Source organism: Ailuropoda melanoleuca, chromosome 4 (genome assembly GCF_002007445.2).
Source record: "Ailuropoda melanoleuca isolate Jingjing chromosome 4, ASM200744v2, whole genome shotgun sequence".
Taxonomy (NCBI): Eukaryota; Metazoa; Chordata; class Mammalia; order Carnivora; family Ursidae; genus Ailuropoda; species Ailuropoda melanoleuca.
Window position 1 is genome coordinate 110,155,163 of NC_048221.1, and position 27,413 is coordinate 110,182,575.

A 27,413-nucleotide genomic window follows, 5' to 3' on the forward strand; every position below is an offset into this window, starting at 1 on the left:
AAGGCAGACGCTTAACCGCTGTGCCACCCAGGCGCCCCCTGGTAGTGTTCTTTATCCAGATCTGGGTGGTAATTACATGAATGTACACATATATAAAAGTTTATAAGCTATGCACCTAAGTGTACTTAATACACTTTACTGTATGTATACCACAATTTAAAGACAAAGAATTTAAAGACTAAATGTAAAAAAACTGGAAGTCTTCCCTCTTTGATAAATACTTTGCAAAGATACCATGTTTTCAATAGAGATACAGATACACACGACAAGACCCATTCAAATCTAAATTTAAAAAATCATAAGAACTCAGCACAAGCTGTTCTCTCGGCCAAATAGTGGTGAAGGTGTTGTCACATTTCATCTCATTCATAACAGATGGAGATGACAAACAGAAGTATTTTAGGAGAAAGACTGACAATGGAATCTTGGCAGTGAAATCCTCATCTTTTGTTCATTAAGTAGAATCACACTGTGGTAGACTAGATTATTATTCAGCAAATCCTCCCTCCCTCCTCTGGACCTCAACAGGAAAGTACTCTTCTACTGCACGGATACTGCACCTGGCCATGTGACCTGACTGGCAAGGAAGACGTTCAACATATGTGACATAATAGAGCCTTGACATGTGTTTCCATGTCTGGACTTGCCCTCTTGAGCTACTGGCTTTTTTCACCCAAGGATGAGATCTACATGGAGCAGATCTGGACTCATCCTGCAGCCCGGCACCTAAAGTAGCCCAGTCTAGTTCAACCGAATCCTAGGCAATCTGCACACGAGTACGTAAGAATTAATGCTTGCTGTTATAAGCCACTGACAGACCGGGCAGTGTAATAAATACNCAACCGAATCCTAGGCAATCTGCACACGAGTACGTAAGAATTAATGCTTGCTGTTATAAGCCACTGACAGACTGGGCAGTGTAATAAATACTGNGACATAATAGAGCCTTGACATGTGTTTCCATGTCTGGACTTGCCCTCTTGAGCTACTGGCTTTTTTCACCCAAGGATGAGATCTACATGGAGCAGATCTGGACTCATCCTGCAGCCCGGCACCTAAAGTAGCCCAGTCTAGTTCAACCGAATCCTAGGCAATCTGCACACGAGTACGTAAGAATTAATGCTTGCTGTTATAAGCCACTGACAGACCGGGCAGTGTAATAAATAGTGTTTTCCCTTTTGAGAATAAAGAACTTATTTACTCCATGCTAGATGTGCTGTGAGCAGATAGCCCTCAGCTGTCGTCTTTGGTATGATCTCAATTTAAGAAAGATTCATCACCCAAGGTCATGCCCTCTTCTTGGGGCAGTCTTCACCCAATGATGCAAGAATATAAAGGTCCTGCCTGTCACCCTGATTTGGGACAACCTTTCGAAGTATCCATGGAGTTGGCTGAGGCGTTCATTCATTGTGTACCATAGCCCACCTTCTTCCTCTGTTCAATCCTGCTTCCTTCCCTTCTCTTCCACAGGTGTTGACACCTAATAAACTTCCTACATACAAATCTCCATCTTAGAGTCTGTTTCTCAGAAACCCAGCCTGCAACATGTAGCATTATTTTGGCAACAGCTAACTGATACACATATATATTCAATCCTAACTATTGATTTGCTCCATTAGCATTTTATAAAAACTTGACACGTATACCTCCAGCACAAACTATAGCATTCAGAACACCAAATCTATTTAAAAATTAATGAGCATAAGGTTTTTTTCTAAGCAGAAGGTGAATATAAACTCTTATGAGTATAAACTGTAAACCATGATCAAGGCAAAACATTTTTATATAAAAGAGAAGTATGCCATCCATTCTCAACTTCTGCTTCAGTGCACAGTACTCAAATCAAAATACCTCATTCATCATCAAATTTGTTAAGACTTAGTTGTCATTTACTCAAATCAATCTACAAGATACCCTGAGCCACGTCCTTGTGTGCAATTGTACCTTTTGATTATTATCGCAAGAAAGCTATGGGGTGGCAGGGCCACAGTAACCCCAGGGCCCTAAATGTCATTTGTATGAGAACTAGGAATTCTCCCCCTCCCCTCCCAGGCTCTGATTTTAGACACAAACCAGACAAATACCTAACAACTGTGTGAGGACACTGAAGAACAACCAGTGAAGGCAAGGGGACGCTAAACTAATTCAGGAAGAAGTAGGACAGGAAAGCTCCCACACCGACTTGAGTTTGATCTTGAAGGCATTTTCTAGACTGCCACACAGCAGAACGGACAAAAACAGAAAGTTTCCTTTTTACTAGGCCAAGGTAAAATTGGGTAAGACCTGGGGAGCAAAAACCTATGGAGGATTATGTTCCAGGCCCTGAAGGAAATCGCAATATATTAAAAGAACTGGTATCACACATGTTCTCTGACCACAACCCCCAGGACAATTAAGATAAATTTATGAACCTCGTTTCCTTGGAAATTAACTCACAATTAAATGCAAAATTATAAAGTAAATTAAGAAATACTTAGAACCAAATGATAATAAAAAAGACTACATATAAAAGCATAGTAGATACAGAAGTACATTTACAGTCTTTTAAATACTGATGATGGAAAAGTAGACAAAGTTCATGGGCTAAAGTTAGTCTTAAAAAGCTGGAATAGGAATAACAGAGTAAACCCAAAGAAAAGTAGAAGGAAGAAAATAATAAACGGAAGAAAAAAACTAAATAGAAAACACACAATAAAAAAAAATCAACTGAACTAAAATCGCATTCTTTTAGACAATAAAAAAGAAAAATCTGGCAAAACTATCAAGAAAAAAATGGGAAATGACACATATAAACAACAACAGGATGAAAAGCTAGTTATAACTGGGGACTTACCAGATTATTCTAATAAAGAATATGATGAAAAATTACACTGATAAATTTAAAACTTTAGGGTAAAATAAAAAATCTCCTGACTTAACTGATCAAAATGGACTTAAGTAGAATAAAAACTTATTCTAATTATATCAAATTATAACCACAATCCAAACTAAGGGACATTCTGCAAAATAAATGGCTTGTACTTTCAAAATGCCATGGTCACAAAAGACAAAGAATGAGGAACTGTTCAGGACTGGAGGAAATTAAAGCAGTATGAAAACTAAAGGCAATAAATGATTCTCAAGTCGATTTTGGACCAGAATAATTTTTTTCTTTTGTTATAAAGAACATAACTGGAACAACTAGAAAATCTCACTAAAGCCTCTAGATTAGATAACAGTACTATGTAACATTCATTTCCTGCCTTAATGATATATTTAGAAGGAAGAATAATTTCATATTTCATATTTCTTACTGCAGTAGTAGTCTTATTAGTTTTAATTCTAATTTACAGCCTTGGAAACATGGATAGTACTCTAAAGTTTAAGGAAACGGAGTTTAAAAAAAATTATAGGAATTCTCAGTTAATCAATTTTATATTCATTTTGAAGACTACATTTCTGATGTAAAATAATATGTAAAATGTTAATCTAAAGATTTATATATTCTAGGGGCACCTGGGTGGCTCAGTCAGCTAAGTGACCATCTTTTGGTTTCAGCTCAGGTTGTGATCTCAGGGTTGTGAGATCGAAGCCCACATCAGGCTCCAAGCTTAGTGCAGAATCTGCTTGGGACTCTCTCCCCCTCTACCTCTGCCCCTCCCCCTGCGCCACCCCCAAAATAAATAAATCTTTTTAAAAAATGAAGATTTATATATTCTGCTGAGTACAGTTCCTTGATATGTTGTAATAACTGTGATCTGCAAACCATCCTCAAATTCCCAGTACTCTCAAGGCCCTAAATGAATATGTGATTTCAACAGGACTCACAAACAAAGAGAAAAAAGTGCATGATTAATGGCTAGCATTTTTTATAGAGTTAATATCTGAAGAATAAAATTACTACTGGTTATGTCGACTTTCTCTTTTCAGGAAAGTCAATCATTTTTTCCATGTTCTTCTTGCTGGGAAAACTTTTATTGTAAAAATTATAGCTTGTTTAAAGGGGAAGAACTTTAAGTCATATAATTCTCTTGTAACAATTATATTAAAATGGGGCACCCGGGTGGCTCAGTGGGTTAAGTGCCTGACTTCGGCTCAGGTTATGATCCCAGGGTCCTGGGACCAAGCCCCCATCTGGCTCTATGTTCAGTGGGGAGTCTGCTTCTCCCTCTCCTTCTGCCCCTTTCACCCCCCGCCCTGGTGCACACACTCACTCTCAGAACAAAACAAAACAAAACAAAATAATTATATGAAAATGTACGATCGATCATAATCTAATGACCATGTTCAAACTTGATAATCTACTACAATGACAGTAAATATGGCATGACAAAAGCCCTTTTAGACAATCGATAATGCTATAATCAAAAGAAAGTAAATGAGGGGCGCCTGGGTGGCACAGCGGTTAAGCGTCTGCCTTCGGCTCAGGGCGTGATCCCAGTGTTGTGGGATCGAGCCCCACATCAGGCTCCTCTGCTATGAGCCTGCTTCTTCCTCTCCCCTCCCTCTGCTTGTGTTTCCTCTCTCTCTGGCTGTCTCTATCTCTGTCAAATAAATAAATACAATCTTTAAAAAAAAAAAAAAAGAAAGTAAATGAGACTCAACAAAATTGGGGAGAAAATGTATCATTGTTATCATCTCAACAAACAACTAGTATTACTGAGCCCTTGCTGTGCAGACACTGTTCTAAATGATTTCCAAGTATTACCTCGTTTAATTCCCAAATTAATGCCATACGGTAACTCAGATATAGACTTTTCCAGAGGCTGGAAGGAGGGTGCCAGAGATCTTATTCAGGACACTGAGGCATCATACGCTCCCTCTCCCAGTGAGGACACAGCCTCAAGAGCCAGAAGAGCCCAGTATTTGTGAATAGTACCTTAAGAGAAGGTGCATCAACTGTTCAAAGTAATTTCTTCTGGAATGTTGATGGAAGCTAAGACTTGTGCCATAGCAATAAATAAATCACTTATCTTCCACCCAACTGGGGTAGCCAATTTCATAGAGTTCTATGTCCCTCAGAGAATTCAGGAGCCCAGGAGAAACTGCCCCAAGGCGTGCTCTGGAGAGCCACTGCTTGGACACATACATCTGCAATTTATAGAGGTGTGTCTGTTTACCCTCTTGTCAGTAGATAACCCCCTGAAGCAGGACAGGTAGGTTTTATACTACTATTATTCCCAATGCAGATGAGGAAACTCAGGCCAGGTAGGTTAAGTAACTTGCATAAGACTAAATGGATCATAAGCTATACATCCAGGGGGAAAAGCCCATAGAATCATAAAAGTGTATCCGTTTGTACCCCGATGTTCACGGCAGTGTTATTCAATAGCCAAAAGGTAGAAGCAACCCAAGTTTCTACTGATGGAAGAATGAGCATGATAAAATATTATGCAGCCTTAAAAAGGAAGGAAATGATGACAGATAATACAATACAGAAGAACCTGAAGACACTATGCTAAGTGAAATAAGCAAGTTACAGAAGGGCAAATACCATACGGTTCCATTTAAATGAAGTACCTAGAATAGTCAAAATCACAGCAACAGAAAGCAGAATGGTGGTTGCCAAGGGCTGGGGAATAGGGAGCTATTAGTTAATGAGTACAGAGTTTCAGGTGGGGAAGATGAAAACATTCTGGAGATGGACGCCGGTGATGACTGCATGACAATGTGAATACTTCGTGCCAGAGAACAGTACACTTAAACCTGGTTCAAATGGCAAATTTTACGTTGTGCCTACTTGACCACAGGTTTTAAACAAGTATATCCATTGCCTAAAACTTTCTATAATTCCTGGTCTTTAGACTGTGTATGTTCAGCTCTGGTGACACAATGAGGCTAGAATTCAAATTTATAATCACTCTCAGTGATGAGATGCAGTCAGTAAAGATTTATTAAAATGCTAACATTTAACAGAAATAACATACTCCAAAGACCTACTTTAATAAAGCCTATTGTCTTATGTTGCAGAGACAGAACTAATTTATTCATTCTCAGATATTTACCGAACACCTAGGATATCAACCAAGAACTACGCTTGGTGCTGGGAACTCAGCAGTGAAGATAATGAGGACGCAGTCACTATACTAATGACTGCCACAAGCTGTTATGTAAGGAATGGGAAGAAGACAGCGAGACACACGTTAATGAGATAATCGCAAAAATAAGTGTTTAATCACAAACAACTAACATGGAGGAATGTGGCTGGTTCTCCACATGAGCACATCACGAAGGAATCTGCCTTAGACAGATGCATTAGGCAAGACAGGAGGAAAGATGAAGAGTGAAGGTGGGGTTGTGAGAGCATCCAGGCAAAGGGCAGTAAAGTGGCAGAGATCCTGTGGCGGGAGACAGACCGTGGAACCAAAGGACGGCTACAGCCTGGCTGGGTCCCAGAGGACGCAGTGTTAGGGCAAGGGACTGGAGAGAGGGGCCAGGCAAAACCCCACAGGTTTTTGTTTGTTGGTTGGTTGGTTTGGGGTTTTTTTTTGTTTTGTTTTTCTGTTATTTTGTTTTTCTTTTTGACTGTTTCAAGGATCTGGGTTTTTACCCTGAAAGCAATTAAAAGCCACAAAAAGGATGTAAGATAGGAGACAGCAAAATCAGAACCGCATTTTAAAAAGATCAGATAGAAGAACTAGAGGTGTTCCAGGATGCAGTGTCCTCCTTACAAATCAACACAGACTGACCTTTCTCAGAACCAGACTCCGCATCACAGAACCCGTCTCTAGTCCTGATTCTGTCACTACTTAAATATGAATCTTTATATAAGTTACTTCACTATTATCTCTAATATGATCTATCCTTGAAGATTTCTAGGCTCTGAACACTCAAAAAACTCTTTTTCTCAGATCCTGTCCTCCAACTTGCTTTAGTCCTCAGGGTCCAAGGAAATGAGAAATCTAATACCTACATGATTACCTGTTCTCCGAGACCAAGGCTCCCTACCAATGCACGTGGCATTCTGCCCCTCCACCCGCAAGGTGCAGACCACCAACTACCACTTACTGACCACCTCTGGTGGTCTAGGCCTTCCACCAACTACCACTTACTGACCACCTCAGGGTTTACTTTGTTTTAAGGAATTCTGTTTCCACAAAGGGGAGAAGAGAGGTCAATGCAGGTTGTAAACTGATTTCATTTCTTTCTTTGCATATTGTACAAAGTACACTTTACATTTTAATGAAACAAGGGTGAAATCTATAAAGCCTCCATGACAACGTTAATTTTTTAACAATTATAAATCTTATCATGTATCTTAAAGCAGTGTTTGAAATTCGGTCTCACTTTGATTTTAACAGAACTCAAAACAAGGGTGTCAGACCTAGCGATCTGCAGGCAGCTTAATTACCTCCTCCCAAAACATTACTGGTGACTCGACAAATAGCATACAGAGTCTAGGATAAACAGATGCTTCGGATTAGGAATGCTGAAAGCTAACTGCAGTCCTTACAGGAAAAACCATAAAGAAAATCACATAGAACAGGCCCCCTGAGGTCCTGTAGTTCTAGAACTCTGCCCTCTCTGCAGAGTTCATGTTATCAACATATAATTAATCAATATGCAGCCACTCCCTCTCACTTCTATAGTAATGCCCCAGGATCTTATATGTTAACATCCAAGTAGAAGGCATGATACCACTGGGCAAACAGGATTAAAGGTGCAGGTCACAACATCTGAAATAACAAAGAGCATTGACTTCTTCCTGCTTTTGTGACTTCTGAAAGATGTCAATATTATGGCACTGAAAATAATCTCAACCCAAGAACAACATACAGAAAAACTCCAAGTAAAGCTGAACCTAGAGTAGTTAGAGCAGGACACCAAAGCATTTTAATGTTGCAGACAAAAGAGCAGATCTTTGGTGCTGCGTAATCCAAGACAGACAGTAGTACAGATTTTTAAACCCAAGCCATTTTAACGACAGTGAGAGAGAAGAGGTAATCCGGGAGAGAGAAGAGGTAATCCGGGAGAGAGAATTCCTCAGAGTCAACCACAGATCAAACCCTATCTCTGAAACCAGCTGTACAAACATGACAAAACACAATTTCCTGGGCCTCTGAGTACACTTCTGCTTCAAAAAGTAACAGAGTAGTAAACAATTTAAGATAATAGATGTAATACAGAAGTGGCTTCCCAACTGCTAAATACCAAAGGAGACAAAACAGAAGAAATGAGAACACTGGAGCGTGTGAAAAGCCCCTGCCTAGGAGTATGCAGGCCAGGACTGGGAAAGATACACACAAAATGGTGTTTAGACTAATTAAGGTACATCGGTTGTGCTCTCTTTAAAACGCTTCTTTTACAAACAGCCTTCACAGACAGAAACCAATACTGAATCCAAAAAACTGCCCTCTCCGAAAAAAAAATTCGCCCGCTGTCCCACCAGGCACCACCAGTGGGAAGCAGAGAGTCGCTGGCACGGGATCCCAAAGCCCAGGCACCTGCTCTTCACCTGTTCACACCTATCTCCAGGCAAATCAGCCCCGGTCACAGAGCTCTGTACTTCTCAAGAGCAGGCTTGCCCGCCTCACTCCTCAGACAGGGGAGAGGGAACCTCCTGCACTATGACCAGGAGAGCATCTGCAGTGAGGATCTGAAAAGCATTCTCTCGGAAGAACAGTGTTAAACCACAAGAGACTGGCTATGTAAGTAACGAGTTTGTCTATACAAGCATGATCATGCAACATTAAAAAAAAAAAACTTTCCAATTCTTACGATGATGATATGAAAGTGTTCATTTTATATTGTTAGGGAAAACATGGTGGGAGGAGGCGAAGTACAAAACTCCCATTTAAATGACTTCCACTATGTGTTAACAAAAGAGTTCACGTGGGACTTATCAGCTTTTTTATAATGTGGTACTTGCGCAGGGACAGACAGACCCACAAAACAGAAGAGAACAGGTAACAAATCCAGAAGCAGACCTGACCATATCTAAAACCTTGAAATAAGAGAGAGGAGAAGCATTACAAAATCATGAGGAAACAACCAATTCAATAAAAGGTGTTGGAATGTTTATTTTCCATAGGGGAAAAAAGCACAATGAGACTCCTACACCTCATTCCAGTCTTAAAACTAAACTCCAGATGTATTTATAGTCTTGAATATGAATAACATTTTAAAACTACTAGAAAAAAGTAAAATAATGCAAGTGAAGAATGGACAAAGGATATGAATCTAAAATACAAAGAAGAAAAACCCTGAAGAGCCAATAAACATATGAAAACCTGCTTAACCTTACTAAGTAAGAAACACATTAAAATGAGATAAGCATCAGGTTAGTAAAAAATTTTAGCCTGAAAATACACAAAGTTGAAGACAATATAAGAAAATGGATGAGGAAAGAAAAACATTCACTGACTGCTTGTGGGATTATAAATTTCTACCTTAGTGTGCAGAATAACTTGGCTGCATTTGGTCAAATTCAAAGTGAGCGCAGCCCCATGAATTACTATGAATAACTTCCAATTCACATTATGGCAGAAAGCTCGCATACATGCTCACAAAGGATATGTGTTGGAATTTTCAAAGCAGCATTATGGGTAGTAGCAAATGAAAAGTGTTTTTAAAGCATGCCAGATGTTCATCGTTAAGAGAATACATAAATAATGTGGTGTCGTAGTCCATGAAGGAGAACTACAAATACTACCCTGTAGTTACAATGAGTGAACTGGGTATGTGTTTATTAACATAGCTAGATGTCAAGAACAAGCAAATAGCAAAATGTCACAGAGTAAATTGAAACACATGCAAAACAATCTTTATGTTGTTTTCGGACACACAAATACACAGTGAAACTAGAAAAACACAGACTAGATACATAGCAGATCTGTTACAGTGGCTGCCTCTTGACAGGAGGCAGGGGTGATGGGCGTCAGAGGTATGGGGGGAGGGTGCAGAACAGAACTAGGGAGAGAATATTAGGGACTCAACAGTATAATGGTTGAAATTTTCTTTAATCCAAAGAACTAAAATACTAGCATTTGTTTTAGCTGGCATTATGTGGAGTTTTATTACATTATCCTCTGTACTATTCTGTAATTTGCTGCTATTACTGTTTATAATGCACAAAGAGTGGCCGAAAGGAAATATTACAAAACGGTAAGAAAATTCTACTCTGGGTAATGAGAACGAGACTTTCGTTTTGGCTGCCGCTATATTAAATTTGACAATTTTTCAAGAAAGCATACATTGATTTTAGAATTGGGGGAAAATGTCCTTGAACAGGAAAAAAAATACAAGTGGTGATTAGATTCCATACAGATCTGGTTCACAGAAATATCTAGTGACAGGATTTTGAAGGTTTTTACAAATGTGACACTTGTACTCTCACTCCTTCAGTAAAGTACTCCACAATTTCTAAAAAACAAAATACAAACCTATTTTGAAACCCCTCAGCTTTTATATAAAATATTAATGTACAAATGGAGAAAACAAAACGCGCTCCTATAAACAACAGTCTAGTCTCTGAGAAAGCATAAAGAAAGGGGCTCCATAATGGCGACAGAAGAGCCAGAATATTCATGCTTTCACCATCATCTATAGTGTAAGAAACAAATTTGATGTGCATTCCAGTATGAGTTTTTATATTATTGTTGTTTTTATATTATTATGGCATTTCAAATTGGAATATAACCAGAAAGTCCATTCCATCAGAGAACAGAGCTGAAGCTAGGAGTACACCTGGGAAAACCTGTTACGCGGTACTGAACATCAGTACTCTAAGTGTGAAGGTTTGGATTAGGATTGAAGAACTTGAGACAAAGAGGAGTGGTCAGGTTTTGGATGTATTTTGAGGGGAGATGTTTTTAGGACTTCCGGGCATTTTATTTGGTAGCAATTATGGTCTGAAGAACTGAAAGGAAGACAGGATTGGAAGATGTATTTAAGTTTATACTATAAATCTCTGAATGATAAATTTAACAGGACCAGAAAAATTACTGCTCACATTTTTTCTGCCTATTCTGGGCAAGACCTGCATTTGTGGTCATCATCAACAGAGCACAGTGGTGATTTCAAAGAAAGTCACCAGAAACTAGTATTCAGAAGAGGCAGGATGGATAATGTAGTGTCCTGAGTGATGATGTAACCAGCATTAATAAACGGTCTCAGGGAACTGCAGAGGCAAGAAGATCTACATTAATAAACTGGTTGTAAAGAGCCATGGTATTGTGAGGAAAAAAAAAAAAAAGGAAACCTTTATTACATGTAATGGCTATTGTTCAAATAATTTAAGCTTGCCAAGCCTTGGTTTTTTCATCTGTAAAATAAGCATCCTACTATGCTTGCCTCAAAGGGCTGTGGTAGTCAAATGCAGAATAACTTCAATTGGCAAAAACCTGCAGGTCCACTTTGCTGGAGGGTGCAGAGAAAGAAGGCAAGCGCCAAGCTCAATGCCTGGCCACAGCAGGCATTAGTGGTATAACCCAAATATGGGAAATTTCTCTTGATCATGAAAGGAAAAAAGGAAATAGTCTTAGAAGAAGCAACCATCATGTAATGAAATGAAGTACAGAACCAGAACCTCCTTCTAATGAACAGACACAAAAACTTTATTGATACTGAATAATGACATGACAACCAAATAACTCCTATAGCAACAGTTTTAAGAGGTGGTTACGTCCACGAAAAAAGCCCTGTAAAGCATTATATACGATGTACAACGATTTAAGTCCATAGACAGACTACAAGAAAAAAAGCATACAAGTGAAGAGAGATGGGTCGGAATGTTAAATTGTCTTCCCCAGAATATTCTTCTACCATTTCATAGCTACTCCATCAACAGTCATTCTTATTTGTCTCAGCTCACAAACACAAGAGGGGACTTCGGAATGGGACACCCTATCCCCAGTTAACCAATCAGGCGAGCCAAATCAACCTAGCAGTCAGCAGGGCGAAGAGCCAGAAAGTTCTTCCACCAGAAAGCGCTCCCATCTACAACATGCGATACTGGCTTTAAAACTGAAGTAGCAGAGGAAATAATAACCCCTAAATTTCAAAAAGCATCTTACCAGGGTGATGTCTCGCGACGCTGCAGCTGCGCTCATATGCAGACTCGGCTGCCTCACAGAACTGCTGCAATCAAGGGCTCGAGCGAATGTCCCCACAGCACTGAATAAGCCACCAAAACAAAGAGGAAACGTTAAGACTCTGTTATTTTTTCTATGTTTAAAAAAACAAAACAAAACCATGCATTGGGTAGTGCATGCAAATTCTAAGTCGGTGGTGAGGATCCAGGGGCTGCAAGTTGAGGTCTGAGTGTGAATCTCAGCCTTGTCTCCAACGCATGTTGGGCCTGGGGTGAAATGTCCCAGTTTCTTCCTGTGCAAAGAACAGCGCTGGCCAAGAAGAGCTCTACACATTCGTCTCTGCTACAGTTCCTTTCCGCAGCAGGAGGACTCGTTGCCTTCTTGCCCATGGTGCGGTCATTCAGGGACGATCTCCTGGAGTGGACCGCACCAGGCAATTTGCTTCGGCCACTTCAGAGACGGGAGATGGCACATGGATGGAACCAACCTCTGCCTGCATCTAGCAATCTCAGAAACTCATCATTCCTGAGTGTATCAGCCTCCAAGAGGTAATCCTCTAAACAGGCTGCAGAGGACTATTTTCCATGGTCTTTATGGCTGGGGCCCATCTTGGGCAATACTTTTCTTTACACAGGAAGACCGGTAAATTTACATAGGTAAATAACAAACGTAGCTGTCAGGTGGACATGTACTACGGAGAAAAAATAAAGGAAAGAGAGAAGAAAAAAAAAGTCAAACAAGTTCGTGGATATTTGGGAATCAAGTATCAAATAAAAAGTATTTTCTGTAAGATTTAGGCATCGACAAGCCAATTTACTATATATGGGTCATTATAAGGAAATGGAGAAAAAGTGATCTGTGTGCCATAAAGAAGGAGGGAAAGACCTATTATGAAATCCATGGAGTAAACAATTTGGTATTGAACTGTGCTTACAAAAAAATGGGAAGTAAATAAGCTGCAGAGTTTGACAATTACTGCAAAACAAGCTCTACTTTTTTATCCCCAAATTGTGAAATCCCAATGACATTTTTTTCCTTGAAATGAGTTATCATCAATTGTAGCAACCTCTTCCTATAAGGGCTCAAGATATAACAGATTTCCATTAAAACAAAACAAAACAAAAAACAATTACAACATTTTTTTCACTTAATGATTCAGAAGGCCTTCCCACAGATAAAGCATGAAATGAACATAAGACTTGCTGCTTGTTGTTTGTGTTTTATTCTTTCCCCTCTCTTGTTGTATTTTAAGCATGTTGGCTGAGGAAGAAATTTTTTAAATGTTCTAATTAACATAAAACACAGGTGCACAAAAGCACACATTGTACAGCTATGCAGTAATTGCAAAGTGAACCCAATCATGTCACTAACACCCAGGGCAAGAAACAGAAAGCAACAGCACCCCAGAAGACTCCTCGTGCTCCTTCCTGATCTGTATTTCCTTCCTCTTCCCAAAAGGGAACCACCATAATGGATTCTAACACCATGGGTTAGTTTTGCTCATTGGAGAACTTAATAAAAGTGCATACTATGTACTCTTTTCACATCCAGCTTCTTCTGTTCAAAATATGTTTATGGACTCACGCATGCTACTGGCCATTCCTGTATTCCTTCATTTTCCTTGCCATGGAGCGTTTCTTTGTATGACGCCCCATCCCCACCCCTGCTCTACTGTTGATGGACGTCTGTGTCCAGTTTGGGGCTACACTGGGTAGTGCCACTGACGCCATCTGTATATGTATCTTCCGGTGCACAGGTGTAGGTATGCTTATCTGCTGAGTATACATTCAGGAGTGAATGTAAAGGCTGTGTCTCCGATAGCCAAGCGGCTATGCCAACTCACACTCCCAGCAGCATGATGGGAGAGTGCTTGCCACTCCACCCCTATTCCAATGCACTCTTTTAAATTGAACCCTTCTGGTGGGATGTGCAATGGTATCTGATTATGGTCTTAATTTGTATTTAGAAGATCTTTTTTTAAACAAAAATTGAAAAAGCCACAGGTGCATCTCTTTGGTGTCTCTCATGCTGGCTTCAAAGAAAAAAGGAAATGTTATGGTCCTTGGCAATGAGGAAAAGGAAAAAACAATGAAAATCAAACTTGAAATCGCAATGTCTACTAAATAATCCCAGATCTGGGTAACCTGTCTAGAGTCTCCACTACTGATTCATTTCCACTCCCAAATCTTCAGTCTCATCTATCCACTGGACTGGCTTCCCCAACTATGTACTCCAGGTGTCCATCCGATGACCAGTGGCTAGGTGTGTGGCCGCTGGAGCCTGAATGCCTAGCCACCAACGTGATGTGTGACTTCCATGGAGACAGGCACTATGAACAGTGTTAAAGGAGGGCTGAGGCCCTTTTTTCCTCTGTGTTATGATAAAAATTAGAGAACATAATGAAGACCCTTCTACTCATGTCTGTATCTGTCTAATATTTTGCCATTTTTGGTCCATTTTTTAAGGAAATAAATACTAGAAATTTTAGAGCCTCTTATACACATTCCCAGAACTCATACATACATAGATAAGCATATGCATCTATATGCCCATTCATGAAATAAGACATTGTTTGTACATTATAAAACTCTTTATAAGTGATCATACGATGTGTATCCTCACTCAACATTATTTTTGAGATTTATCTCTTTGCATTTTATATCCCTCTAATTCATTCATTTTCATTGTTGTAAAGTAATATTCCGCCACTGAATATGCCTCAATTCACTTATCAATTTTTCCACTATTTACAATGCTATGATAATCTCATTTACCCTCTGCTTTGCAGTAATTCCCCCATGAGCATCATTTACTTTTATAATTGAAAAATAAAAATAAATTTTTGTCCCATTCATTTTCTTAAAGGAGGCGGGGGTAGGTGGTGGGAGGAGCCACTCAGGCAGCCAGGCTTAAAGCTCTCAAAGAAAAACCATATATATGCTTGGCAATAGGCCCTACTCATATGCAAGCACCGTAAGAGGAATTCGAGGTGCACATTATTACTGACACCTGAATAATCCCTGTCCAGAGTAAAAAAGTTACCTCTTTTACCTCTTTTCGTGATTTCAGGTGTTGAATTTCATTTATACTGTTCCTTAGTGCTCAAATTTTTACAAGAAGCATTTATTATTTTTCTTAGTAAATTAATAAATCTATTCTCAAACAAAACCTAAAGGTTACATATTTAGGAAGTGGTGTGATACATAATTAGGTCTTCTTACATAACTAGAAAAAGAACACAACCAATGGAAAAGGTAGAATACAAGGAAAGGAATATACATACACCTATAAATTCTTTTCTAAAAAGAAAAGATATTTTTTGACTCAATAGTGCCAAACTTACCGTGCTACAACTAAAAACTGGTCAATCTGTCGATCTGTAAGTGGGCTATTTGGATCCCAAACTTTAACTTCCAATTTGGACTGTTCCCTCTCATCTGATTCTCCTGTCCAAGAACAAAGGAAATGGAGTCTTGTTACTTAACAAGGCAACTGTCAAACACGGGGTTGTGATCACCACAGCATTCACAATGTAAGGTCAATATTTGTGGTTCTGGTACATTCTTTCAGACGGTGAATGGACAACACTTTGTAAAGTGAACTGATAATAATACAACCAAACTAACCATGAGATCTTCATTTAGTCATAACCTTTATTTTCTGAGTACCTGCTGCACGTGTGAGGCACCAAGCCTTATACTGAGGGATATGATGACAAAAAGAAAGCACTCCTGCCATGAGACACCTTCACTACATTAAAACTAATGCGTAAGTAACCATGATATAAATGAAAAGAAATGAAAAGAAAAAGATGTCATAAGAGACATACAGAAATGGCTGTAAGTGGGGTGCCTGGGTGGTTCAGTCAGTTAAGTGTCTGACTCTTGGTTTTGGCTCAGGTCTTGATCCCAGGATTGTGAGATGGAGCCCTGCGTCAGGCACCATACTCTGCGGGGAGTCTGCTTGAGACCCTCTCTCCCCCTCAGCCCCTCCTCTCCTTCCCCCTAAGAGAAGGAAGGAAGGAAGGAAGGAAGGAAGGAAGGAAGGAAAGAAAGAAAGAAAAGAGAGAAAGAGAGAAAGAGGGGGAGGGAGGGAGGAAGGAAGGAAGGATGGAAGGAAGGAAGGAATGAAATGGCTGTAAGATTCTGAGGATTAGAGAAATCACTGCAGACTAGTTCGTGAATGATGTCATAAAGGGGGTGGCATTTCTGCTAAGAACTGAAGGGTCTGAGGGGTGCCTGGGTGGCTCAGTTGGTTAAGCAAATGACTCTTGGTTCAGCTCAGGCCATGATCTCAGGATTGTGAGACCAAGCCCGCACTGGGCTCCACACTCAGCTCCACACTCAGCGCAAGTCTGCTTGGATATTCTCTCCCTCTGCTCGCACTTTCCCTCGCTCAAATAAATAAATACATCTTAAAAAAAGAAAAAGAACCAAAGGGTCTGAGTGCACTGGCAAGGAGAAGGACTTAAAAAAATGAGAACGTGAGCAAAATCATGTGGCTTTCAAATGTGATAGAAAAGCAGCTCTTTTTGTCCAGAGCACATTAAGAGGAATGGGAGAAGATAACTAAGAGAAGAGGGTTATGAACATATAACTGAAGATTCTACACAGATTTTATTTGGAGGTAATGAGAAGCACTAGCCTCTTCAGTAGGAGGGTGACAAGACCAGAACCAAACTTCGTATCTCGCAGTGAGCAATGGTATGTGATTGGTTTTACAGAGCTACCTGATGAAGACAAAATATGGTACTGACAGTGACGAGAGAGCCAAGAGATCTATGTAGCGGGTAGATTTCAAGTCTTGAGAAGTGCACTGGTAGGGCGGGCATGAACAGGAAGCAGGAACGCTAGCGGAGGTGAGGGCTGAGCAAAAGACTGACAATAATACAGGATGCTTTGTTTTAGAAATCTCTCACAAGGAGATATAACCGTCAGGAGGGACGCAATGTCCAGAGAAAGGATAGTAAAGGAAAAGAGACTTGGGAGGCAACTGGGAGTTTGATTTACAGCTATGGATTTCTTATTAGGCTGGGGGCTGGGTGTGCTGTGTTTTACTTTTGATCACTGCATCTATAACATGAGGCAGAGTGCTCTGCACTGACTGATACACTCTAGCTAAACATCCCTGGTGACTGACAAACGCTGGCTATGAGGCTGTACTCGCTCAGTCCTGGTAGAGGAGCCAGCAGATAGCAGAGGCTCAGCAGGAGAAAGGGGTGGGGGAGGGCGGCAGACCCAGCCTTTCCACCTGCAGTCTCCCAAGTCAGCCCCCACTGTCAGGGTGGGGCTTGCCCAGCTTGCCCCTTGTTCAAAGGCAGGTAGGCACAGAGCCAATCTCCACCCCCAACAAAAAGAAGCACAAGCACAACAGAGCGAGTACTAGGTCGAAGAGATCTAAAGTGTCTGAAAGGATTCCACTTTTCATTGTTTTTGATTACAATTCTCAGCCATCTAAGCCAAGACATTCAACATTACCTGTTAAAACCCCAAAAATGTGCAACCTGCAGGAAACTGGAGAAGGCAGAACGACACACTTAGACTTCCCTGTAATCTTTGAATAATAAAACTTAAGATAAATAGTCATGGTAAAATGGTAAAAAAGATAATGATAAAATGAAATCAAGATGATTAAATGATGATGCTATTCAGTATTAAGCCCGTTACACTATATACTCCAGAATGTCATGGTAAAACTGATCTTTACTTTCAAATTCAAGTTAGTTGATACATTTCAGTCCCACCCACACATTGTGCAGCCTACAGCAGAAATATAATTCACTATAAGAATTCTAAATAAATCTGCTGCAAACAATAATAAAACATTCTTGGATGCATTCATACTAATACCTAAAATGCAGACAATACCATGGGATGAGAACAAAAATAGCAGCAACAACAACAACAAAAGAATAAATATAGAAATGTTCCATATCAAACAGTCCATACTCAGCTAAAGAGGATTCCCCATTTTGGATTCACCATATAATTAATTACATTTATATCACAGTGTGATCACTTTTTCACAGGGGAAAACCTTTTAAGAACCTCTTTTATAAACCTATTTAGAATCTATAAAACTAAACTTTCAATTAAGCTAGCAGTAATCTTCGGAATGGTCTTAGTAATTGTGGTGTGAGCCAGAAAGGACCGAGATTAATTTCATGATCTGGTCATGTTCATTCTAGTCAATGTAATAATCTCACTTCCAACCACCATTTATGATAATCTGCATGATTCCAATCTAGTCCCACACCAGCCCATGAAAATCTTCCTAATCTCTGAGTTCTTAAAAAAAATAAATAAAAAATAGGGTTTATGGGGGGGAAAAAAACAACTTTGAAAACCTATTAAACTTAGTAACCAGAGTATTAAAAAAAAAAAAAAGGAATAATCATTAATACAAATACTAGCACAGTCAAGTCTCCACCACCATTTGCAACAAAACCAAAGGCTGGTCGACCCTGTATCTCCTTAAACCCCGGTCCCACACTTCTTCCACTGAGATGTAGGTCACTGTATACAGTTTCTACAAAATTAAAAAAAAAACATGGTGTAGGTTTCTTTTTAAACACTGGGTGAAATGTCTTCAAACCTCCCTTCATCTGTAACTCTTAAGCTTCCCCATATAGTTTCACCATAGTGGAAAGTGCCACCGATTTTGAGGCCACTAAACCAGCCACTACCTGCACTAGAGGAAAGCACTTCTTGTAGAATTTCCATCTTTTTCCCTTCAGCTCTCTTTACCTGTAAGAATACTTGCTTCCCTGATTGCTGGGAAAAGTCTCCTATACACTGACCGAACTTCCACACTATACTGATTATTTCCCTATTTATCAACTGCATATGAACTAATCCAAGTTTCAAGAGCACATACTGTAGCAGAAGAGACTATACTAATTTACTTCTTTAATTCTCAAAGACAGCTAACTCCCCAAATTCCCAAGTATCCACAAGAGTTATGTAATTAGTAGCAGCAGGCAGTGGGGGCCAGGGGAGAGGCAGCTGCAACACTGAAAGAGGAGGGTCAGGTGCTATGAGAAATGCTTTACAGGAATTACCTTGTCGGATCATCACATACACCATCGTTAAAGAGGAGAAAATGGGGACTTCGCGGGGTTAGCTTTCCACAGGTTACTCAGCTAAACAGATTACTGCCAGGTTTTACCCAAATCCATAAATCCAGTCATTTTAGTTTATTAATTTAATGTTATAATACTTTTTAGCAGTTACAAATTTTAATTTAATATGTAAATAGATTTTTCTTAAAATTTCAGTATTACAATGAAATAATACAGTGAAGAAATAATTCAAAACTCCCCACCAGCACATCTTTTTCAATGGCAAGTTCTTTAGGTGGTTATTCAAACTGAATAAGAGATTTAAAATCTCAAAAGAAACTTTCACCTTCCTTTGCAAACTACATACCTATCTTTCCAGAGCTCAAGGGTTTGTTAGATGGTGGGGAGCCATAAGTGAATTTAAAAATTCTGAAGCTACAAAAAGATGTATTCGCTAGCAAGACAAATGCCACAACAATGTCTTAGACTCCATCGGGACGCATCTACAAACAAAGCCAGCCTGTAATACACCCTGGCATGGTGCGATGCTGCCGCCTGCTCAAGGTATTAATTCAAGTTCTATGGCCCATGCCAGTGCAAATCAGAATCTGGCCACTGGTCAAAATGAACCCACTCAAGAGCATCAAAAGGGTTAGTATACCCAGACTGCAGCAAGTCCTAAGTATCTGTTCTTGAGTATGACATTTTCTACTATTTAATTTCCCTGCAAACAGGTACTAGCTACGATCGGAGTTTCAATGATGTAATATCCATGTTTCTCAAGAGTGGTTTAACTGCTGGTGACCTATTTGCCACCCTACACCCTTCTCCCCTGAAAATACATTAATTACAAAAAAGGAAAGGGGTTCTTTAAATCTTGCATCTAGTTAGTTGCCTGATTACAAGTGAAATGGAACATGTTGGATATGCCAAATGCGTTAGGCTGAAATAAGAATCCAAAGTGACTTCTTCATTTATGATGAAAAATATGGTGTTTTTCTTTGTTAAAGATGAATACTTACAGCTAACAAATTATAAACTTAAAAATAAACTTAACAAGAAATGCATAAAATCTATATGACTAAATCTATATTAAGAAAAACAAAACAAAACCACAAGACCCAAAAGTAGCCTTGAACAAAGACATCCCTCGTTTCTAATTAAGATTTTTCAAAACCATCAAAAGTCTGTTCTCCCTAAATTAACTTAAAAATTAACTGAAACTCCAATAAACATAGTAAGGAAGATTCAAGCTGATAATGAAGTTTATTTGGAAAAATAAAAGGAGAATTAGCCTCACCAGATATTACCACACACTATAAAGTTGCTATAATTAAAACAGTGAGTTACTAGAACATTACCAAACCAGTGAGACAGAATAAAAACCTCAAAACAGACCCACGCAGACCCACAGAAACAGACTCAATATTATGAAATGACCCGTTACCTCCCAAAGTAATAGAAAATATTAATACAATTTCAATCAGAATTCTAATGAAATCTGGGAAGGAAGAATGTTGACTAACAAATAAAAAAAAATTCAACAGTCAGGGGCACCTGGGTGGCTCAGTTGGTTAGGTGACTGCCTTTGGCTCAGGTCATGATCCTAGGGCCCTGGGATCAAACCCCGTGTTGGGCTCCCTGCTCAGAGGGGAGCCTGCTTCTCCATCTCCCTCTACTGCTCCCCCTGTTTGTGTTTTCCTGCTCTCTGTCAAATAAATAAATAAAATCTTAAAAAAAAAAAATTCAACAGTCAGAAAAATATCTCTGAGATGAGACACCTCCCCACCCTGCCACACACACATAAGAAATTTTAAGGAACAAAGAGGGGACACTTACCCTACTATGAAACATATAATAAGAGACAGATAAACTTGGATCTATCACACAACAAAACATTGAATATAATTTCATGGATCTCAATAGAAGAGTTATGTAACAAACAGGGAGAACATATTAAATTAGTAACAGTGTTTGACAGTGGGCAAGGAGGGATGATCTGAGGGACTACTACTTTTTGTTTTCAGTATACTTGCACTTTCTACCATTTCAGTATACTTGCATTTTCTACCACAATTCCTATTATTTGCAATAAAGTAATTTTAAAATCTAAAAAATGGGAAGAAGCAAAGAGAATACAGTAGAGCCCCATTGTTATGCTATGCTGCAAAGGGACTTCGTCCTACGCACTTCTAACTTGTGCGGCTTCTCTGGCAATTCCGTGTGATGAAGAGACAGGACTCTAGGAGTGGAGTACCGAACAGCGGACTTCAGCGTGTCATTCTGTCAATCCTAAGGTTCACGGTGGTATCTCGAGAGATCCAACGGGGCCTTCTCTCCTACCTCACCCACAACAACCTGGCTTTTCTTATTTTATTTAAGGTCATGCTGTGTAGTGTTTCATTAGGAGAAAGTGTTCTATTACCTAAATAAAGTTTATAAACCACCCACCCAGAAGACTGCCAGCAGAAACACTATGTTAAAGGTAATTAATACTTGTTAAAGAACTATAAAAGATCTATTGCATTAATGAACATTTAATCACATTTTCTAAATACAAAGTATGCCTTTGTCAGATCACTCCCCAAATGCCACAAGCTGTTAAGAATCATGCCTCTTACCCAGAAGAACTTCAAGTCCATTTTGAGAAGAACTGTAGAATAAATTATTGCATTTTATGTATCATTTTGTTTCCTAAAATCATTTTTTAAAATTCTAATCTAGGTAGATATGCTTTCCAAATTATGTAACTTTAACCAGCTTTTATGCCTTTCAGGAGTAAATACCATATTTTAAATAGTCTTTCAGATAAACAGGATCTTGTGATCTGATTCTTCTGCCCACTGTTACTTGAAACATCCAACTTCATTACTTGGTTCAGCATTTATCCATGAGCAATACGCAAAAATTTCCAGGCTTTCTATACACCAAGGCTTATGCTCAGTGCTTAAGGGAGAACCACAAGATCAACATCACAAGTGTTGATTTTAAAATTTCTGAAGTCAGGGGCGCCTGGGTGGCACAGCGGTTAAGCGTCTGCCTTCGGCTCAGGGCGTGATCCCGGCGTTATGGGATCGAGCCCCACATCAGGCTCCTCCGCTATGAGCCTGCTTCTTCCTCTCCCACTCCCCCTGCTTGTGTTCCCTCTCTCGCTGGCTATCTCTATCTCTGTCAAATAAATAAATAAAATCTTTAAATAAATAAATAAATAAATAAAATTTCTGAAGTCAAATAATAAAAAGTAGTATAAAAGATAATATGAGCGACCTACGTACACAGTTCAAAGACAGGAGGAATGAGGGTTCAGGGAGGAGTGACAAAGGCTGCATAGGGGATGCAGGACTTGGGCTGGGTGTCCCTGCACACGTGGGCACAAGGGACCTTCCTGGCTTTTGGCCTGTGCACAGATGGACTTGCTGAACTATCTCACTAGGAACATATACCTCTGTTCAAAACTCACAGAACTGTACACTAAAAAGGGTGGGATGTACTACATATAAATTATACATTACTCAAAACAAGGGAAAAAACCCACCTGTAAACGACTACCTGGAAGACAAGTCAGCATTTTGTATAAAATTTCAAACACACGAGCCATATGACTCACCAATTCTACTTTATTTGCCAGTTATATACAGAGTACAAAATTATCCATTATTGGCACTACAGCATTGTTTGTAAAATTTAAAAATCAAGTTTTTAAAAAATAAAATAATAAATAGTGAACACTTAGGTACAGTGATTAACTCGAACATCAAACATTAAGGACTAAAAATATAAAAATTACTTCTGGAAGATAAGTTGATTTGTATAGATAAGAATGCCAATAAATGTAATTTCTCAACCTATAATAAACTGGTTCACTATTCACAGTCTGTTCAAAATCATTTCCAAACACAGGTGAGCACAGACACAGCGTGCTTTTCTTCGAGCTGAATCTTTATTGACTGACCTTTCCTGGTATTTAAGTTCATGAAAACAAAGATGTCTATAGCCTGGCATCACTGACAGCCACCACTGACACCAATGTGTACTACAGTTCACAGACTCTATCTTGATTATCTGTTCATTTAACTTTTCTGCATATATTTTCTTAGAAGTTGGCAAGGTAAAGAGAGAAGAAACAATGGAAGAACCCATATATATATATATATTTTTTTTTTGATTTAATAATCTCTACTCTCAACATGGGGCTCAAACTCACAACCCTGACTTAGATCAAGAGTCACACGCTCCTTTGACTGAGCCAGCGAGGTGCTCCTGGAAGAACTCATATGTTTTAATAATCAGGCAAAAACAAAAGTGGAGGCCTTTCTGTGAATAATGCAAATCATAAAAGGCCTTAAAGGAAAAGACTAATAAATTCTAAATTTCTGTATGACAAAAAAATAAAACATTTAAATTTAAAATCACTATTAAAAAAATTTTTAATGAAATAATTAAGTGTATGTGTGGAGGGGTGTTTGCAATATTTATAGACAAAGGGTAAATACTTCTGTGTTTACTTACCTTTAATAGTCAAAGAACTCTTGCCAACGCATAAAAAGATAAATAACCATGTAGAAAAAGCACAAGAAATTTAAAGAAGGAGGGCTAAAGATAACTAAGGCAAGCATAATCACAACTTTAAAACAAAACAAAAAACCCGTAAGACAATGAAATATCAAAATGTGGGGGGAAAATGGAAGGTGAAAAAAATCCCTCACAATCAGCGTTGGTGAAAGCACCTGGTTCTTTCACACGTACAGTAACACAACTTTTTGAAGAGCAAAGGAGCATTTTCAATATGTAAAATGTATATACCATTTCACTTCCAAGAAGTTATGCCTGAAAAAATATTTATGCAGCACAAATACATATGTAAGTTTTCTAGCAGCATCAATTTGTAGCATCGCAAAATGTAAACACCTAACAATCTATCAACAGGGGACTAGAAGAGGGAATGACAGTACATCTGAGCAAACGTAAGACCTGCAGGGTCACTGAAAAGAATAAAAGTCACTCTAGTCCTGTGCAAAGGTGCTAAAGAAAGATAGTGTTAACTGAAAAGAGCAGTGGCAGAAAAACACGTGCAACACGGTGCTGCTTGTGGACCAGTCTTGGGTGGGAGGCAGGCCAGTGTGAACATAGCGAAAACAACCACAGGCATGAAATGGGGTTTGCAACAAAGGAAAGGGGATGGTGTTCATTCCTACGTTAAATATTGCTATGTTTTACTTTTTTATTAAGAATGTTTTACTTTTTGGGGCGCCTGGGTGGCACAGTGGCTGGGCGTCTGCCTCCAGCTCAGGGCGTGATCCTGGCATTATGGTATCGAGCCCCACATCAGGCTCCTCCGCTATGAGCCTGCTTCTTCCTCTCCCACTCCCCCTGCTTGTGTTCCCTATCTCGCTGGCTGTCTCTATCTCTGTCAAATAAATAAAAAAAATCTTTAAAAAAAAAAAAAGAATGTTTTACTTTTTAAAATCAGAAAATAAAGGTTTTGAGTGTACAGTTATAACAAGAGAAAGGAAAGGTAGGTCCTGCTAAGATGTTTTTAATATGTAAAGGTCTGAATCTCTCCAGTACATAAACTACCGAGATTAGCCCAAATCTCCACCAAAATGTAACTGTTCACCAGATTCCTGGCACCTCAGATAGATGACTTAGGGGCATTCAGGACCTCAAGGCATGTATGTGTCACCTTAAGACACAAGTTCAACAATACGAACATTCTTAAAGTTGCATTTAAAAGGAAAACACAGTGGCACCGGATTGGTTAAGTGTCAGACTCTTGATCTTAAGAGTCTAGAGTTCAAGGCCCATGTTGGGCTCCACGCTGGGCATGGAGCCTACTTAAAAAAAATAAATTAAGTTTAATTAAAGGAAAACCCAGCCAGAAAACTGATAAAAATGTAAAATAAATAAATAACCGCTGAAATTATTTTGTTGCTATTTGTTGTATTTCTACAAGTGGAAGAACTTATAACTTTTATACTTCAGCCTAAAAGTTTCCTTTCCCAGATGAGGAAAAGAATATTTGAGTTTCAAGACATACTTGTTTTCATAGGACTTGAAACCCAAAGGAAAACATACCTTCTAAGAGCATCTCTGGAATGTCTGCTTGATATCGAGGCCCCACTCTGATTTCACCTTTGTCAGCTAACAGTGTTTTCACTGAAGGGTCATAGACCAATGAGTAGAAAAAGGTGTCCTGAAAAAAAAAAATGACAGAACATATTTAGGTAAACTTAATTCCTTCTACTTTTTATAAAGCAGTAAGTCCAATGTCATGATAATGAAACCATAAAACTTCAGAGAGTCTGTAAGATTTCATTTTTGTGAATAAATTCATAGATCTTGAAGAAGAAAACGATGTCATCATGTAAAACAGTGTAAAATTAAATCAAGAAAGCTAAATAGCTTAAAATAGCTTAAAATAAAGGTAGACTATACCTTTGTTGTTTTGTTGTTCATTTTAGTCTAAAAGAAAACCATTTAACGGCTCTAAAACAAGATTCTGAAAAGCTAGCAGAGCTAAGCTGTAAGTCAAAGTAAGACACCTGAAATCGAGCAATCACTTCAATCTCTAAAGCTCACTCGGAACAAACAGGGAGGACACCAGGCACCCTTTTAACTAAATGTGCCCAACCACATTTTATCAAAATGTTAAAATGCATACACATCTAACATTAAATAAAGTTTAGAAGAGTTGAGCTTATATGCAGTTTACTGATTAAATGTCACATTGTATTATTTAAGTATCTATTAATTCTTTTTTTTTTTTTAAGTTTTTTTTTTTTTTTTTTTTTTCGACAGAGAGAGAGACAGCCAGCGAGAGAGGGAACACAAGCAGGGAGTGGGAGAGGAAGTATCTATTAATTCTAATTCTGCAGTTCTTTTTTAAATCCTGAAGCACTCATATTTATATATAAATAGGTATATAAATATATCTATACCTACCACTACCAGCACACACACTAACTTTCCAAGGTCCTTTAAAATGCAAAAGGCCCTAGTTATCAAGCCTAAAGGATAAAATGACCAGGCCACCAGGCCTTTGCTGAATTCTGCAAAACCACTAGCTGTCTTATAAAGTCTTGTCCCTGCTTCCTGCTATGACTTTGAGGGTCATCTACTGCACAACTCTCTGCATTACATCTTGGAGGGGCCTGTTTCTACCATCAGCACTTTACCAAGACCCTGGTGAGCAAGCTGCAAATAAGAGAGAATCTGCCAGACTGTAAAGCTTTCTCCTTTCCGGATCTTACAGGCCGTGATAAAGGGAAAGGAGGGAAGCAGACGAGGTGATACCATCCACTCAGAAACTCTGCACTGTTTTAACCATGGGTCACTGTCAGAAGAGAAGCTTAAACAATAAAACTGCTAATAAGACATAACAAATGCATATAAAAAATGCTACCTAGGGAAAAGAAAAATCTGCAGAATATAAATCAACCTAACCTGCTTAATAGGTTGACTGGGGTGACAATATGTCATCAGAATGATGTGTTTCTGAAGACAGGAGCACCAAAGAATGTTGGTAGGTGACTAAAGCTACTGCCACTGGCACAGCATCAGTTTTAAAAGAGGACACACTTCTGGTCACTTTTATTCTGTAAAATATGTTAGCACAGTGTTCTATAAAAATAGGATTTTGGCATACTTGATGGTAAAATGAGATGAAATTATTATTTAGGGCCACATAGACTTAAGACTCCTTAAATTTGTGGCGCCTGGGTGGCTCTGTCGGCTAAGCGACTGACTCTTGATTTCAGCTCAGATCATGATCTCAGGGTTGCGAGACTGAGCTCTGCGTCAGGCTCTGTGCTGAATGTGGAGTCTGTTTAAGATTCTCTCTCTCCCTCTGCCCCTCCCCTGCTTGCGCTCACTCACATGTGCTCTCTCTCGCTCTCTTAAAAAAAAAAAAAGACTCCTTAAATTTATATGTGCTGCCTGATACGGGAGATTGTTTAAAATGTAAATATAGTTTTTCAAGAAGTAAAAAATCGTGATTAGGAAGTTGTCCTTTGCGTTACCATCTTCAAATATGCCAATCTCAGTATTTTAAAAACCAGATTTTCTCAAGGATGGTCTTATAACAGATAAAGCAGTAAAAAGTTTAAAAAAAAAGTGTTTTTCAAATTGAAAAAAGAATATAACGTAAGCAGTTTTATTTTTACTAAACTCCCTCTGAATAAAAAAAAGTTCTCCTCAAATACACTGCCAGAGACGTCAGTTCCTTTCCCAAAGACTGATACGGGACCAAGTGCTTAAAAATCAAGCGGACAGGACAAAAATCCTAAAGACCTTTGCAAATTTTCATCTCCTACCATCCTTAGCATTTAGAAATTGCTAACAAC

At 38.9% G+C, this 27,413-nt stretch overlaps 1 protein-coding gene across 1 annotated transcript in view; it reads right to left on the bottom strand.

Annotated features, from left to right (window-relative positions):
- Nucleotides 1-27,413, bottom strand: part of MTA3 (metastasis associated 1 family member 3) — a 159,872-nt gene that overhangs the window by 61,266 nt on the left and 71,193 nt on the right. Inside the window, exons 5-7 of the mRNA XM_034659594.1 lie at nucleotides 25,147-25,264; nucleotides 15,355-15,457; nucleotides 11,994-12,093 (exon numbers count right to left, since the gene is read on the bottom strand). Of these exons, the coding sequence (XP_034515485.1) occupies nucleotides 11,994-12,093; nucleotides 15,355-15,457; nucleotides 25,147-25,264 (321 nt within the window). The remainder of the gene's footprint in view (nucleotides 1-11,993; nucleotides 12,094-15,354; nucleotides 15,458-25,146; nucleotides 25,265-27,413) is intronic.